General features: G+C 29.8%; 5 protein-coding genes across 14 annotated transcripts in view; 2 read left to right on the top strand and 3 right to left on the bottom strand.

Moving 5' to 3' along the window:
• Positions 1-3,899, bottom strand: part of LOC105676079 (protein abrupt-like) — a 55,169-nt gene extending 51,270 nt beyond the window's left edge. For 8 of the 9 annotated variants that reach the window (XR_010890149.1, XR_010890147.1, XR_010890150.1 and 5 more), the window contains exons 1-4: positions 3,634-3,899; positions 2,826-3,252; positions 1,509-1,949; positions 1,314-1,422 (exon numbers count right to left, since the gene is read on the bottom strand). Coding sequence is in view for 3 of the 9 variants with exons in the window: in XM_012373689.2 (XP_012229112.1) it covers positions 1,314-1,422; positions 1,509-1,949; positions 2,826-3,005 (730 nt within the window). In the remaining 6 variants the exon portion in view is untranslated. Of the gene's footprint in view, positions 1-1,313; positions 1,423-1,508; positions 1,950-2,825; positions 3,279-3,633 lie in introns of those variants that run through there. The other variant, XR_010890148.1, reaches the window with a different exon arrangement.
• A 147-nt stretch (positions 3,900-4,046) lies between these two features.
• On the bottom strand, positions 4,047-5,008 carry LOC105676131 (histone H2A-like). The gene has a single exon (XM_012373790.2). It carries the CDS (start codon positions 4,450-4,452, stop codon positions 4,078-4,080), a length of 375 nt encoding a protein of 124 aa, XP_012229213.1. The 5' UTR covers positions 4,453-5,008; the 3' UTR covers positions 4,047-4,077.
• A 125-nt stretch (positions 5,009-5,133) lies between these two features.
• LOC105676138 (probable oligoribonuclease) lies at positions 5,134-7,526 on the top strand. Of its 2 annotated transcripts, none has more exons than XM_067354731.1 (5): positions 5,134-5,610; positions 6,165-6,248; positions 6,649-6,810; positions 6,927-7,147; positions 7,302-7,526. In XM_067354731.1, exons 2-5 carry the CDS (start codon positions 6,204-6,206, stop codon positions 7,423-7,425), a joined length of 552 nt encoding a protein of 183 aa, XP_067210832.1. In that variant the 5' UTR covers positions 5,134-5,610; positions 6,165-6,203; the 3' UTR covers positions 7,426-7,526. The 2 variants fall into 2 exon arrangements, with proteins under 2 accessions (XP_067210832.1, XP_067210831.1); XM_067354730.1 differs by lacking the exon at positions 5,134-5,610 and adding an exon at positions 5,680-5,844.
• A 495-nt stretch (positions 7,527-8,021) lies between these two features.
• On the top strand, positions 8,022-13,687 carry LOC105676417 (kinesin-like protein Klp61F). The gene is made up of 16 exons (XM_067354694.1): positions 8,022-8,230; positions 8,531-8,678; positions 8,767-8,916; positions 9,320-9,480; positions 9,923-10,072; positions 10,160-10,396; positions 10,498-10,873; positions 10,963-11,234; positions 11,350-11,489; positions 11,556-11,674; positions 11,743-12,096; positions 12,262-12,489; positions 12,578-12,757; positions 12,860-13,082; positions 13,272-13,393; positions 13,513-13,687. Exons 1-16 carry the CDS (start codon positions 8,166-8,168, stop codon positions 13,564-13,566), a joined length of 2,979 nt encoding a protein of 992 aa, XP_067210795.1. The 5' UTR covers positions 8,022-8,165; the 3' UTR covers positions 13,567-13,687.
• Positions 13,688-13,868: 181 nt separating this feature from the next.
• Positions 13,869-16,396, bottom strand: Cdc23 (cell division cycle protein 23). Its single transcript, XM_012373471.2, has 7 exons — positions 16,099-16,396; positions 15,353-16,011; positions 15,118-15,297; positions 14,859-15,023; positions 14,531-14,777; positions 14,197-14,464; positions 13,869-14,132 (listed from the first exon to the last, which is right to left on the bottom strand). The coding sequence occupies exons 1-7, from the start codon at positions 16,197-16,199 to the stop codon at positions 14,022-14,024; spliced, it is 1,731 nt and encodes a 576-aa protein (XP_012228894.2). The 5' UTR covers positions 16,200-16,396; the 3' UTR covers positions 13,869-14,021.
• Positions 16,397-16,549: the final 153 nt, after the last annotated feature.

The following is a 16,549-nucleotide window of genomic DNA, read 5'->3' as shown; positions in this document are numbered from 1 at the left end:
GCACATACGCTTGTGCACTGCCGATCGAGGCGTAACGCCGAGGACGGCTTGATTTCTTACAAAACTCCCCGAATTGCGAGAATAAAAATCGCAAAAGATTACTGCCGGTTTTACGTGAATCGTTATAAATCAATTGTTTTTTTAGAACAGGCGACAACGATATACTTCCATATTCACGAAATATTTTTATTTTAATGCAATGAGCCGCAAAAATGTTTATAATTTGCGCTAATTACGTCGCTCTCATTGTCTTTTTGATAGAGTTCTCTTTACTCGTGCACGCAATCTTTTTTTCTTTACCCCTCTTACGGTACTTTTGCAGCACAGCAAATAAAGGAAATGTGGCGCGCAAAAACGAGCAAAACAGAATATGCAATGAAAGCGAACAGAAGATTCGAAAAAGCTACGATTTGCGGTATCAAAGAAAAAGCTTTGATACTACAGTAGCTACCGGACATATGCAAAGATAGTGAATCAGTGTACATAATTGTATACAGCATTTGTGCAGGTGATAATGAAACGATAGATCAGAAGCAACATGTGTTAAATAATAACGTCGGATTCGGATTCCGAGAAGCAAAATATGATAGTCGCAATTAAATTAAAATTTATTATTTTAATCAAATTTGGCATATAGATTAATAACACTAATGCTTTCCTCCTATTCTTATTAAATTTAATGTAATATAGTTAACTGTCAAGAAAAATAATAATATACATAATAACTGCATTAACGACTTATAAATTCGGTAGATGATTGAGAACAAATCACGCACTTTCTCAGTTGCAAGATGTTTGATAAATTTCAGCAAAAATTTCATTAAAAAAATTTAGTACAAAATATTGAAACGTAAGTTTCTACTGCAAAAGTAAAAATAAAAAAATATGTGACAAATAATAATCTTTTAAAAAAAATCATCTTTATATATTTCTTGAAAACTGTAGCTAAGAAAACACATGATATTTTTTAAATATTTTGTGTATATACTTGAATATACAAAATATAACATCTTTAGGTAATTAATTTAATAAATTTCTCTTTACTATAAAATTGAGACATCAGCAATAATGAAGATGCAAAGAAAAATCAATGTTGCATTTAGCAAAATCCATAATGCTTGAAAAAAATGTAATGTGTGTAAAATTTATCTATTTATATATCTGCCAAATAATGAGTACAAAATTGCACAATTCTAAATACTAGAGAAAGTCAAAAAAATAAAGGAACATTTTCAATTAAAATGTTTCTTTACTTTTTTATTTTTCTTCATAGAAAAAAAAAAGTTCGATTTGAACATAAATATGACACTAACCTTGATTTTCATCCGTTTGTCCTGTGTCTAGCCTTTCTGCTGTTTCCTTATCCAATGGAGATTGTGAAGATTTCTGAAGATCCTCTACTGTCATTTCCAATGGTTCTATCTGAAATGCGTTTGAAATAAATTCCATATTTCACGCCATTAAGACACGATTATTTCATCATTGTTACAATTATTTTCTAAACTAACTTTCATCTCCAAACGATGATATACTGGATTAGGTAATGACTCAGGCAACATGTATTCTCCATCTTTTCCACTTTGATCACTAACGGCCGATTCATTTGTATTTTCCGATTGTGATATTCTAGGTGTCAGTGCTTTCTCCAAAATAGAATTATTCTGCTGTTTGCTAACTTTTTGTTTCTTCTTAGATGTTTCCTCTTTGATGAGTGGTACATCTTCCCCATCAGTCTGTTCTAATTCAGCCAGCCGTTTATAAGACTCTTTTCCAAAGATATCTCCACCAGACAGGCCTCGAATTTGTAATGTTTCTGCTGCTTTTAAAAGCGCTGGTAAATTCTTTTGCTCAATATTTACCTCTCCTTTATATATAAATATAAGTAGTGCCTCCAATTCACTAAAGTGTACATCCTGCAGTATTATAACCGGATGTTGACATGGGTTTGTCTAAAGAAATAAAATAAAACTATCAGAATATAATTTTATTTTACATTAATGTTCAATTTATTAATCTATATTGCTTATCAAATTATAATATAAATATTTTAATCAATAAAGCATTTCTTTCTCCTTGTTTTTAATTTATTGCTATAAATTAATTGAAGCTTATCATAAGCAATTTTTTAAGATAAATATACTAATTCAAAAGCAAACATTATTTATAATAATAAATGAAAATTTACGACAAAATAAACTAGATCACAACAGATATTCATGAAATTTATAATATTATATATAAAATATCACAATTAATAATTTTAAATTAGATAGATCATAGTTAATAATCATTTTTCTTTACTTTAACATAATTGATGGATTTTTATTCAAAATAATACACATAAATTGTTTTATATTATTATTTTCATATAAAGAAATGAAACAAATAATATTATACTTATAAATACTACAAAAATTAACATTTGTATTGATTATATTGAGAACAATGTATCACTTCATTTAGAAAAAAAAAAATAAATACATTGCTATTTGCCAAAAAAAAAATCGAGATAAACACGGAAATCTTTAAAAGTCCGCGAAAGTGCTTGAAATTAAAAATTTGGAAGAACCATCAACCGTTAACGGTGTCGTAATCGCAGAGTTTGTTTCAAAAATGATCGAAATAGCAAAACAATCATCTCTAACCTCAACACGAGGGCACTTTGAAATTACGTGACAGCTGTCAAACATGTTGTTATCAAACGCACGAGTAGAGGCATAACAACATGCGTGCAAAGATGAAGTGAAATCAGGCACAGGACAAGCAACGAGTTTTTCAAAGTGACGCGAGTTTCGCGAGTTCGATGCCGAACAATCTTGACTTACCTGGAAGACCTTCTTAAAGAAGGGACTGCTGGCCGAGAGTATCACCTTATGAGCCGTGAGACACTGTCCGTCACTGGCGAGAGTCACGTCCACTAGACCTTCTTCCTCCCACAGGCTCTCGAAGCTGGTTGCAATGTTGCTGAGAAAACTGTTCCACTTTAGGCATATTTGACTTGACATGTCGCGTTGATTTGGACGGCACACTCGGTAGTGTCGGGACGCTATCGCACCGTGGTGTCCGCGCGTACGCGAGCCTTCTCACGCGACAACGGTGACAGCGAACACGACAATGAGACAGCTGCCGTGCCAGGCACGCACAAACATCGTCGGAGTCGGGAGCGCACCACGGCTGAACAGCATGGCTGCCAACGGTATTGGTTCACGTCTACCCGCCAATTTCGAACAACGCGGTACTGAAGCCAATATCCTGGCACAAGCAAATATTAAAGAATTACATGTATATTGCATTAATTTATAATACGATTTATACAACATATACATTCCGACTTTACAATTGTAGAAAAACCAAAGAAATGGAATAAAAGATACAATTAACACAAATATCAAGACTAAATAAAAGGCTAATAAGATTTTCGTATTTTAGTTTATTTTTAATTTTTAGAATTAATAAATTCTTTTGATAAAGGTAGTCATCTCAAATTTTTGAAATATTAAATTATTTTCAATTTATGAATAAATATAGTCATTTGTTGCGTGTTCATTTTGTCTTCTTTGCGAAATGTTATTTCATAAGAAAGAAACACGGGCATTGGATCGAAAACGTCGTTTCACGGCAATATAGACTTACATTAAGGCGAAGCTTATTGTGAGTGTACGTTTGTTCATGCTACGTGCGTGCTCGCGTGAGTACACTCAACTGTACGACCGACAATTCCCGTGCGTGGCTGCGTGCGTGCGTGCGTGCTCGCTCGCGTGTATGCATGCTTGCGTGCGTTCGTGCCCATAACAGCTCCATAATCGTTAAGGTTCCATCAGGTTTACCCTGCTTCGTGTCCCAGTCGTGAATACACGAAAACAGAACGAAAGCAGCACTTCGACGTCTCCTTTGTTGATTAAAAAATAACCTCTTCTGTAATAGATTTCATGAAATCCGCTGAAAATGGCCAAAATTGTTCTATTCCAAATAAAAATTGCAAGTTTTCAGTGAGTAAATGATAAATAACAAACGAGAGATAACCAACGTATGAGCGAATTGTTGGCCCTGAAAAGGGCCGTTTGTATCAGATGGTAATTAAGCTTTTTTCTCAGTTTTCTTTGGCAGCAAGACTGCTTGGATGTTCGGCAGTACGCCGCCTTGGGCAATGGTTACGCCAGACAATAATTTGTTCAGTTCCTCGTCGTTACGGATGGCCAGCTGCAAATGCCTAGGAATAATCCTAGTTTTCTTGTTATCACGCGCAGCATTTCCTGCCAACTCCAATACTTCCGCAGCGAGATATTCCATAACGGCAGCCAGATAAACTGGAGCACCGGCTCCTACGCGTTCAGCATAATTTCCTTTTCGCAGAAGTCTGTGAATACGGCCAACCGGAAATTGGAGTCCGGCACGACTGGATCGGGACTTCGCCTTTCCCTTAGTTTTTCCACCTTTTCCACGACCAGACATATTCGCAGTTAGCAAACGATAATAACTCTCAAACACACGTGAAGGGTACGATAGCCCAACTCGCTCTGAATACGGCGCTCCCTCCTGCGCCGTATTTATACCATTCCGCAACACTTCGTGCGACCAATGGCGTGCTAGCGTGCAACGATTAGCTTTGGCACGTCACGCGATTGGTGCACTGCTACTACCGCTTCACTACGTCTCGTAATTATGTGTTGTTGCTTATACGGTCTTAGCATACGGCAAAATCTAACATTTATAAAATAACATTTATAAAATACAGAGAATATAAGGTGAATGTCTAAGAATTATTTGTAAAGCATTATTAAATCGATTATTTAATTGAAAAAAGTACAAATACAATGAGAATTATAAAACTCAACGCACGACCAACTTTGGCTTCACGTGATTGGTGCACTCCTACTACTATTTTACTGCATCTGGCGATATACGTTTTTTTTTTTTTGCTTATACAATTCAGCAGCGACAAAATCTTATATTTATAATGAAATATAGAGAATGTAAAATAAACTTCTAAAAATTATTTTTCACCATTATGATTGCAGCATTAGAAATCAATTATCTAATTACAAGAAAATACAAACACAATACAAAAATTGTAAAAACCAAGCACACAACGATCGATTTTAACGCTTCACACGGTTGGTGTGCGATTATTATTGTTTTATTGCTGTGCTTCAAATCTAATATTGAGTAAATAATTTGTTTCAAAATAAAATGCATATCAAAACTATTAAAATTTATTTGTATGCCTTGCATTATATATCATGCATCCTTTTGAAAAAGGAAATATAACATGTATTTATTCATTAATGCACAAAATTGTTACATATACATATGGCAAGGTAGATATAGGCTTTACACATAAGTGGTCAAAATCAGTAGCGTCCTGTCGTAACAGTACAGTGGCATAGCAGTGAAACAGCTCGTAAAGGATCTTTTAGCAAAATTAATAGCATTTTTGCCTGAAAAAATTTAGATCAATCAGGGAGCGATAATGATCATTACTGATATGAGATAAAACCAAAATTGGATCTGTCGTGGATTGCTAATGATATAATAAAAACCTGAACTGTGTTCAACCAAAATTTTATAACCTGAAAAAGAGGAACAAATATAAAATTCACTCGTCTTTCGGTAAGTTTTTAATAAATAATAAAAGAAAAATATTCTAGGTAGATGTGAGTTTATGGTAAATTGCGTTTAATCGCTCTCAGATTGATTTGTTTAGTTAAAAACGCTAGAACTAGTAATGGGATTTCAAGATTTCTATTTGCAAAACAAGTTTTTAAACAAGCCAAGAACGACCGAAAATAAAAAATCAAAACATCTTGCAAGATCTTGTTTCAACTGAAAATGTTGTGTATATATGTATGTATATGTATATGTATGTATGTATATGTATGTGTATATTATTCAAAATATCCAACATATTCAAGCATTCAAGACTTTCAATAACAGTTTTGTAAAATACGTTGAGACTTTTTGGCTTTCAATCTTTAACTTAAGATGATTTGAGATAGTTTGAATTCCATCATTAGTTATAATACGAAAAATAGTACTATATACCGCAGGCTTAAGACGTATAATTTAAATATTATACAAAACTGAGTGCAAAGATATATTAATTTTTCTTAAAATTATTTTATTCATATAATTTATATGATTAATTTTATGTAAATTTTATTTAGGTTCATGTTATATCATTTTTAAACATTGTGGATAACAGAATGACATCTAACAGTAATAATCATATTGTTTGGATTGATATGGAGGTAAAGTAAATATCTTAGTTGATCAGACATTTATGAATTAATCATTACTAAAAATATAATTTTTTCTATCAAAATAATAATCTCATATTTTTGTATATATAATAAAGATTAAAATTTACTTGACAGAAATAAAACCAAAATTATAATTGATAATTTGTCAAATATTTGCAAATAATGTCAGATATGCATGATATAATATAGATTTTTTAGATTTCATATTTATAAATATTAAATAATATAATAACTGTTTTGTTAATATGTGGTTGGACATTGGTTGAGAAAAACATAAGAAACATTTGATTTTGATGTAGAAATACTTATATTTTCAATAGTAATTAACTTTTAAATGTTTGGCCACTGTGATTTTAAAATGTAAATTAATTCTGATATATTTTTACAGATGACTGGGCTTGATATAGAGAAACATCATATATTAGAAATTGCTTGTGTTGTAACAGATATGACATTAAAGATTATTAGTGAAGAATTAAATATTATAATACATCAATCGGATACGATATTAAATAATATGGATTCATGGTCTAAAGAACACCATGAAAAGGTAATCTTGTCAATTTTACTTTATGTGATTGATATAAATATTTTCTAGATATTTTTTTCATTTATGAATTGATATATCAGTTATAATTATATATATCTATATATACACAATTTTAGACTGGATTAACCAATGAATCTCGCTTAAGTACATTATCATTGGAAGATGCTGAAAAATTAGTACTCAAATTTTTAGAAAAGTATATTCCTAAAGGTGTATGTCCATTGGCAGGAAATTCAGTTTATATGGATCGTTTGTTCTTGTATAAATATATGCCATTAATTAATAATTACCTACACTACAGAATTATCGATGTTAGTACAATCAAGGAACTTACCAGGTATAATCAATTTCTTCTTCCTTAGAAATAAACAGTAATGCTAATGTTACGTTTTTGCAAAATATAAACAAAATTAGTAGCAATTTATTGTGCAATAAATATTTAAGATTATAATAAAGTAATGGTTATACAAGTAAATTTTTACTATTTTCAGAAGATGGAATCGAAGTGTATATAGATCTACACCACGAAAGGCATTAAAACACAGAGCTTTAGATGATATAAAAGAAAGCATCGCTGAGTTAGCATATTATCAAACACATATATTTAATTTATAATTATTTTGTACTTAAATAAAATTGCATTTACTGATGTATCTAAGAAGAAAATAGCTTTAAGATATTATGTATAAGAATAAAAAAGTAAAATGCAAATCAAATAGCGTTTTCGAATGGTGCGTTCTTTTTCAGTTTTCTGTGTTCGATTGGTTTGCTCTCCTCTTTCCTCTAATGTAGCAGCGTCATGTGACCAACCACTACGTTTGACGTATAGTGACTAGCCACTAGTTAAAAGTTACTAGACACTGCCATAATGCTGATGCATCGCATTGAATTCTATAAAGGTGCCTTTTCACGCTGTTGCTCGACGTTCAATTTCAGCGTTAGAAGACCTCACGTGACTAAAAATAACCAACCGTTGCAGTAGTTTTTAGTAATATGATGACCAAAACTCGTTCCAGTATATTATAAAGCTCAATGATGCATCCCAGTCGAAAACGCCATAAAATAAACAGATTTAAAATTTATGCATGGTTTACATGAATATACAGCAGCACTATCTTCTATTCCGATTGGCTGATTGAAATGACGTATTTCATCATCTAGTGGCGATCACGCGAAACATCTCGATTTAAATTCTTCAACGGATACTGTGACCTAACTTCAGTCGTGTAACGTTTATAAACAGTAAATGAATACGAGATAGAACGCGCTGTCGTTTATAAAAGTAAAATCATATATTGTAACTGTGTCTAGCTGTGTTATAATAAAAATTAGTGAATTACAAGAAATCATCCAAAATGAGTGATATGCGCAATTTAAAGAAGGATAAAAATCAGCATATACAAGTTTTTGTGCGTGTCAGGTAAGCGACAATAATTATTTGAGATGTTATTTTACTTTTTTAAAAAAAGATATTGAATTTTAACGCATTTTGAGAAATATATTAAATCTTCTTATCTAATCTTTTATTTCTTTTATATATAAAGCTTAATTTTTTTATTGTATATAAATAAAAATTATATGAATAACTAGTTATGTATAAACACAAATTATATATATATATATATATTATATAATATTAATCTCTATTTCAATAATTTTAATAACTTATGATTTTCTTTATAGTATTTTGTTTCTTTTTCAACAATTTCTTTTTTAATAGGCCAATAAATAACTTTGAGAAAATTGGAAAATCAAGCTCAGTATTGGAATTACCATCTAATAAAGAAGTAATAGTACATGAAAAAATACAAGGCAATCATACGAAAAAATTTACATTTGATAAAGTATTTGGACCTTCTTCAAAGCAGGTAGAGATTAACATTTTTTAAATAAAAGATTAAAATTACAACACTTAATATATCATTTAGAAAAAAATAATATATTTATATTTTATAGATAGATGTATATAATGCAGTTGTTAGCCCATTACTTGAGGAAGTATTGGCTGGATATAATTGTACAGTTTTTGCTTATGGACAAACTGGAACTGGGAAAACATTCACCATGGAAGGTTTTAGCAATGACCCAAAAATGCATTGGCAAAGTGTGAGTTACATTCTATAAAATAATATTTGTTGTCATAGTAAATATAACATACATAAGAAAATATATATGGCTTAGTAATATATATAGTTTTAGCATGACAGTTTTAATATTTATTTGTACAAGAAAAACAATTAAGAGCAGTCTTGAATATCAAGTTATGAATAAGATTGAAAAATGCAAATGATAGTACGTTTTATAATTTATAATAAAGACGTTACTATATTATTTTATAATTACAATCATTTTAAAATGCATTTAAAATACAAATGTATAAAATAAAAAAATTTTATTAGAGTATATTTAAAGAAGTATATTTAAGAACTTATTACACAATGTGTCATATATATATATATATTTGCAACATTAGATATATGTGCTTGTTTAACTTTATATATACATATAGGATACAACAGCTGGAATTATACCACGTGCATTAAGTCATTTATTTGATGAGTTACGTTTGTTGGAATCACAAGAATATACAATACGAGTGAGTTTTCTCGAATTGTATAATGAAGAATTATTTGATTTGCTGTCACCTAATGATGATGCATCCAAAATAAGGTAATGTATTACTGTATTCTTATAATAATAAGATGGATATTATAAAGGCTTCAATAATTAAATATAAAAATTGAAATCTAAAGAAGCAAAAAGAGTTAATGTTAATTGTTTGTGCAAAAACATGTATTGAAATGAAATAAACAAATGTTTCAGTCTGTCATTAGGCCTTCTTCGGTATGCAAAATGTTTGATTTCGTTTATTACCGTTTTCGTGCAGCCTATCTAACAATCTGTTAATATTATATGCTGTAAAATTGCGTGCGTTTATGTATTTTGAAAAAATTGCATTTATTTAAATATTATTATTGACACCGAAGAAGACCTGATGACAGGCTGAAACATTTATTCATTTCATTTCAATACATGTTTTTGCATGAACTGGCATTGGCACTTTTTACTCTTTTACATTTCAACTTAAATATTATTATATTCATGATTATAGGCTATATGAAGATTCTACAAAAAAAGGTTCTGTGATTATTCATGGATTAGAAGAAGTAACTGTACACAATAAAAATGAAGTTTACAAGATCTTAGAAAAGGGATCAGAAAAAAGACAAACAGCTGCAACTTTAATGAATGCTCATTCAAGGTTGTTATCTTCAATTATAAAGTTATATTCTAATCATTGATTTTTTGAAATTGATTCTGTACTACTTATAATATTTTTTTATTTTAGTCGTTCCCATACAGTATTTTCAATTACTATTCATATAAAAGAAAATAATGTGGATGGAGAAGAACTTCTAAAAACTGGAAAATTAAATTTAGTGGATTTAGCTGGAAGTGAAAATGTTGGAAGATCTGGCGCAGTTGACAGGAGAGCAAGAGAAGCTGGAAGTATCAATCAATCATTATTAACTCTTGGACGAGTTATAACATCACTTGTTGAGAGAGCACCTCACATACCATATCGGTAATGGAAATTTACATAGGAATATAATTTTATAAACAAAAATATAACTAAAAAATCTTATAATCAAATAAAAATTAACTATTATTTTATGTCGTTTACAGAGAATCAAAACTAACAAGACTTCTGCAAGAATCGTTAGGTGGACGTACAAAAACGTCAATTATTGCAACAGTATCTCCAGCAAGCATAAATCTTGAAGAAACATTATCGACACTAGATTATGCTCATCGTGCCAAACATATCACTAATCGTCCAGAAATCAATCAAAAACTATCTAAAAAAGCATTACTTAAGGAATATACAGAAGAAATTGAGAGACTTAGAAGAGATTTATTAGCAGCGCGTGAACGGAATGGTGTATATTTGGCACAAGAAAATTATAATGAAATACAAGCGTTGATCGAAAACCAAACTAAGGAAATTGAAGAAAAAATCAATTTTATTAGAGTACTTAAAGAAACTATGGAGTCCAAGGAGGTACATATACTGTCATTAATTTACATACATTTATAATATAATGTAATTGTAATAATTTATACTATTCTAAACCTTTTATTTTCAATTAGCAAATATTCAATGAATTACAAGCAAAGCATATAGAGCAGACTACTCACTTACATGAAACCAAGGAAGAATTAGAAACTACTGTTCATGCTTTACAATCAACTACTGTACTTTTACAAATGACAGAACGTGAAAAAGAAGAACAATGTCATTTAGTGGAAAAACACGCATCTACAGAGAAGCAACTTTTGTCACAAGCGCAAACGCTGTTGAATATTGCTGATACAGCAACAACTGATGTAAATAAGCTTCACGATAAAATTTCTCATAAGAGGTAGATTGCATTTCATTTTATATCATTTTATATTTTATAATTTATAATAAAGACGTTACTATATTATTTTATAATTACAACCATTTTAAAATGCATTTAAAATATATCTCTATAGACAACTAGAACAGGAAAATGAACATCTTAGTCATCAATTCCGAAGTAACATTGCAAAACAGTTTCAAGATGTGGAAAATAATGTTGCAACTCGCACACAGGAATGTTTGCAATTTTATACTTCTCTTAAAAATGACAATGGTAAGTAAAAATTATGTAGTATACACTTGGATAGATCGTGAAATATATATTTTATTTTTATTATAGATACACGAATGGAATTATTTAAAAAGGATACATGTTCAATGATCGATTATATGTCAAATAATATTGTTAATAAAGAAAAGTTAGTAATAGATGAATTTACAAAGAATATAAATGACTGGGTGAGTTTTTCGCATATATATGAAAAAAATCAATAATGAAACAAATAACAAATTTCTTTATTTTTTAGCACAAAGAATATCAACAATGGTTGTATACAGAAATGGAGCATTCAACTGACTTGACTAAACGTGAATGTAAATTTTTGAATGACATGTCCGTACAAATAACATCAAAAATACATGATTTAGTACACGTTAATATTTCGGAAATTGTAAAGAATTTACGTTGCTTAAATGAAGATGTATCTCAGAAGTTTGATAAGATATCAACATACACAAATCAATCAATAAGACAACTTCGTGACCATAGAATACAAGAACGTGATAATTTGTATAAAACTATAACTGAAATAAAACAGAATGTGCAAGCTGTTTGTGAAGGTGATAGTAAAGTAATGAAGGAACAAGAACAATTCAAGAAGGTATAGTCATGATTCAATATTAATTCTAATGCTATTTTTTTTATTTTATTAAATTAGTATTAAAAAATTTTTTTAATTTTAATATTACTTACAAATTATATGCCTTCCTTATTTTTATTTAATATTTGTATTTATATTATATAATATTGTATTTATTTTGAATAGTCATTCGAAGATCTATGGTTACAATATAAAAAGTTGAATGAAAACGTAACTGAGAATTATTCTACCGCATACACTACTTTAAATCACGTTAGTGAAGTTTGTGACAGTACAAGTAACAATGTTCTCGAGAATTGCAACCAAAATGTTGCAAGAAATGAGGAACTGCGACAGAAAATTCAGAGTGATATAGATATATTGAAAAATGATGTTGGATCTGGCATGGAAAAGGTAATATTAACTTTCTATTAATTGTCAAATGATTAAATACCGTGAAAAATACAAAGAATAATATATGTTAATTTTTCTGTTTTAATAGAATTGGACGATAGCTGAACAGATTGGAACACAAAGCCATAATTTGATCGATGAACTTGAAACTGACTTAAAATCTCATTGCGACGTATTAGAGCTAAACATACAATACATCGAAGATAATACAAAGCAAATGCAGCAAAAGTTCAAAGAAAATAATTCTTTTGCTGTTGAATCAGTCAAAGTAAATTTCTGTTATATATTATTAAAATTACTGTTTTGAAATACATATATGTATAGATATATAGATATATATGTATAGTATACTTAATAATTTATTTTATAGAATATCTATGACATAATGATACAAGGAAGTGAAGATCATAAAAAACTTGTGGAAGAATTTAAAAAGAAAAATCTACAACTATCCACAGAACAAAGTGACAAAATCAGAAATCAGGAGGAAAATTTATCTGATTGGAATGGAAAAACAACTACGCAATTGCATTCGATGCAAGAAAGAATTGGAAAATTCCTTCTCGAGGACCTACGGCGTGACACACCAACAGGTAAATCTTCGATTTTTATTTCTGAAAATGTTTAATATAGCTAAAAATGGTTAATATATAAAATAAAATATACATAAGAGTAGATAATAGAAAAAATATAACATACATAAATATAGCTGAGAATAGAATATATATAAGTAGTACTGTAAATGTTTCATAGAGCTAAATTAACTTATTGTTTTTTTCTAGGCTTAACACCTGCAAGAAAAGACTATCATTATCCACGACAACTTGTCGCAACATCCCCACACGAACGAATCATTCAGAGATTCAGAGAAACAAGAAATCATCTTGATAAATCTGATGACGAAGTAAATATAAACATCGATTTATTGAATAATTTTCAAAAAATAAATTATAACAATAATTAAAAATATGTAAAAGCAATGATATGCAGATATTTAATTAAATACGTATTATGCTTTTACAGGGAACATTGATAAATAACAACACGCCCAAGAAACAATATCCGAATGCGAATTAATGTTTCATGTGGTAATCGATTGCATTTTATAACGATAGAAATTAATTTAAGTTTATACATACTACGAAATAGCAAAAACATATTTTTAATACAATGACAAAATATAATCAATAAAAATAAATTGATAAGAAACGTTTATTAAAAATCTGTTCCATTACGCTATAAACATAAAATAAAGCGTCTCTCTCAATATATCGACATATATTAATTTAATATTAATTTTATATTTTGTATAATTATCCCAATTTGTATTTGACTATGCGTATAACTGATGATAATTTTATATACATTTGTGCTCAAAATTCTGGAAAAGCAAGCATTATATTTTTCTTACATTATGTCTTAGGAAAAAATACATTAATATTACAAAAATATATAATACAATATTGAATACTTGATTTTTATATACAAATTACAAGTGTTAAAATTGCGAGACAGTGTATGAATATTTTTTTTTACGGCGTAGGTGTAGATGAAAGATTCATTGGTGATAGTTGACTTCCAGGTGTTGCATCCGCTTGCGCTCTTTGCTCCATTACAGGATCTGTTTCATTCATATCATCCACCTAAAATAATTAATAAAATTTGCATCAGTTTGCCGACTACTGTGAAAAAAAAATTTTTATTTACCATCATGAAAGTTTCTCCTAATCTGATGGTTCTTTTCTCTGTAATTGTTCTTAATAATCCCCAAGCTTCCTCTTTGGTTTCGTCAAATTGAAGGCATTTTTGTGCAAAGTGATTAGCTTGATCCAAGTGTTCCCTCTTTATATGATAGTGTATGAGATATTTGTACGCGTGAATCAAGTCCGATTTATCAATATTTCGAAATTCATCTGCTACAAAATCTGTGTAAGCTCCCACTGCTTGTTCGTCTTCTCCTAATTTTTCATATAATCTATATAAAAGTAGAATTTTAGTAGACAATATATGTGATTTTTAGTACCACATGTTTGATACGTACGTTGCTAACTTGAAGAGCGCCATTCCTTCTATATCACCCACGTTGCATGCCTTGTAATAACATTTGAGTGCATCTTGAATTTTATCCTGCTTCTCATATGCTTCACCCAAAGCTAGAATCATTCTGCTATCATGAGGTCTTAAAACCTGAGCTTGTTTGTAATAATAAAGTCCGTAAAACGGCATTTTCAAGATCTCGTATGTCTGACCCAAACCATACCATGCTCTATAATCCCGTCTATTTACCTCTGAGAAATTAACGTGGAAATTAATATAGAAAAAGTATACATATATTACTGATGCGAAGAGAAAACATTTAAAAATTTTACCAATTGCCTGTCTATAGCTATGGATGGCACCATTGGTATTCTTCATTTCCATAAATTCATGACCTAGTAACGTCCAACCCGACAAATACTGCGGATTTATTTTTAATGCTCTATGGAAATACATCACTGCTTTTGGATGATCGGCTCTTAAACTGTAATAATTTCCTAAAAAAGATATTGATTTTTATCATATATATATTTTTTTAACTACAATATTGATACATTTATATCTTCTTACAAAGATGTAATTAATACTCACCTACTATACAACAAGTTTCTAATCTATATTTATCTATATCAGTAGCTCTATGTGCCAAATATGCCAATTCAACTTTCATCTCTTTTACATAAAGGAGATTTGAATATGTATCCATATTATCAAGGCAATAAGGATCTTCTTCTATTATTTTTTTAAAGGTTTCTATAGCATTATCAACATCTGAAATAGATAGAAAATTAATTTTTGTAAATCTACATTAGATTTTTTAACTTACCTCTTCTATAATGTGTTGCAATTGCAGTTTGCGCTAGTACATAACAATTTTTCTGAAAACCCATTGACTGCAATTGACAGTATAATGCTAAACCTTCATCTATAAGCTGTAGTTCTAAATACATATGTGCCATAAAGAAATATTTCATCCAATGATTCGGCAAACATAGACTCTCTAGTTTTTCCCTATCTGTGATTAATGCAGCCAATTCTAACCATGCGCCCCAATGCATGGGTTCCTTATGTATAGATTCTACTAAAACATCTATCGCCTCTCTCATAAGTTGCAATTTCTTTAAAGTCACACCAAAAAGATATAACCCGAAGCCATCTAACTTTGATGCCAAATGGTCTTTTCTTAGATCAGCACAAAGCAGTTTTAAATTATCATTCTTCAAAGGATCTGGTGGCACATCTGTCATATCATCTATTTTTTTCTTCTCCCCTGATAAGTAACGCGAATACAAATGTAAAAATCTAACTTTTGGAGTTGCACAATCCTTTGTGAAATAAGCTGCTCTGTCATACTCCTTCAAGTCAAAGTAAGTTTTAGATAAAACATAAATATCCTCTTCCTCGCATATCTCTGACTTGATATCTGCAGTTAAATCATGTACATCCAGTTTTATATTTTTTAAGGAGTAGTTTAATTCTGCTAACCTAGAACATATGTACATTAAATCCCAAAATTATCCGAAAACGTGTAAAAGATGAGTAATACGTTTATTTGGGCAAAAATATGCATACCACTTAGTAGTATTCAATAAACCGCGCTGAGAACATTCATTTATTGCATGTAGAAGATCCGATTTAGCCTCTTTCAAATTAAACTTTACAGATTCTTGCATTTTGCTCCTCTCAATATTTCTATGTCACGTTATTTCTTAGAACAATTGTATTTCACATAATATTACAAATTTCTAGGAATAAAGTTTTGTTTAATTAATGTGCCGCTACACGTTTTGTTTACAATATCATCATCACATCACATTCACGTTATATATATATGAGCGTTGCCAACAAAAAATTTGATGCATATTAAGGCTGCTATACATGAAATTATTTACACACATTAACATAATATAAACATAGAACTGAAAAATTTTCAATATAAAGATTACTAAATAACGTGATAGCATTATTTAATAGAAATTTTGTCAATTATAATGCTGATGTTATGCTTTTGCACTTAAATTAA

This window comes from Linepithema humile, chromosome 5 (genome assembly GCF_040581485.1).
Source record: "Linepithema humile isolate Giens D197 chromosome 5, Lhum_UNIL_v1.0, whole genome shotgun sequence".
Classification (NCBI taxonomy): domain Eukaryota; kingdom Metazoa; phylum Arthropoda; class Insecta; order Hymenoptera; family Formicidae; genus Linepithema; species Linepithema humile.
The sequence above is the reverse complement of the archived record's forward strand: the minus strand, read 5'-3'. Positions and strand labels throughout refer to the sequence as shown.

Bases quoted from the DNA above. Each gene is read 5' to 3' on its own strand.
- LOC105676131 (XM_012373790.2), bottom strand. From the start codon at position 4,452: ATGTCTGGTCGTGGAAAAGGTGGAAAAACTAAGGGAAAGGCGAAGTCC.
- LOC105676138 (XM_067354730.1), top strand. The intron at 6,811-6,926 runs GTAATCTTGTCA...ACACAATTTTAG, and splicing joins CTAAAGAACACCATGAAAAG to ACTGGATTAACCAATGAATC. The intron at 7,148-7,301 runs GTATAATCAATT...TACTATTTTCAG, and splicing joins ACAATCAAGGAACTTACCAG to AAGATGGAATCGAAGTGTAT.
- LOC105676417 (XM_067354694.1), top strand. From the start codon at position 8,166: ATGAGTGATATGCGCAATTTAAAGAAGGATAAAAATCAGCATATACAA. The intron at 9,481-9,922 runs GTAATGTATTAC...TCATGATTATAG, and splicing joins GATGATGCATCCAAAATAAG to GCTATATGAAGATTCTACAA. The intron at 13,083-13,271 runs GTAAATCTTCGA...GTTTTTTTCTAG, and splicing joins ACGGCGTGACACACCAACAG to GCTTAACACCTGCAAGAAAA.
- Cdc23 (XM_012373471.2), bottom strand. From the start codon at position 16,199: ATGCAAGAATCTGTAAAGTTTAATTTGAAAGAGGCTAAATCGGATCTT. The intron at 15,298-15,352 runs GTAAGTTAAAAA...TATCTATTTCAG, and splicing joins TGCAACACATTATAGAAGAG to ATGTTGATAATGCTATAGAA. The intron at 14,133-14,196 runs GTAAATAAAAAT...TAATTATTTTAG, and splicing joins TAGGAGAAACTTTCATGATG to GTGGATGATATGAATGAAAC.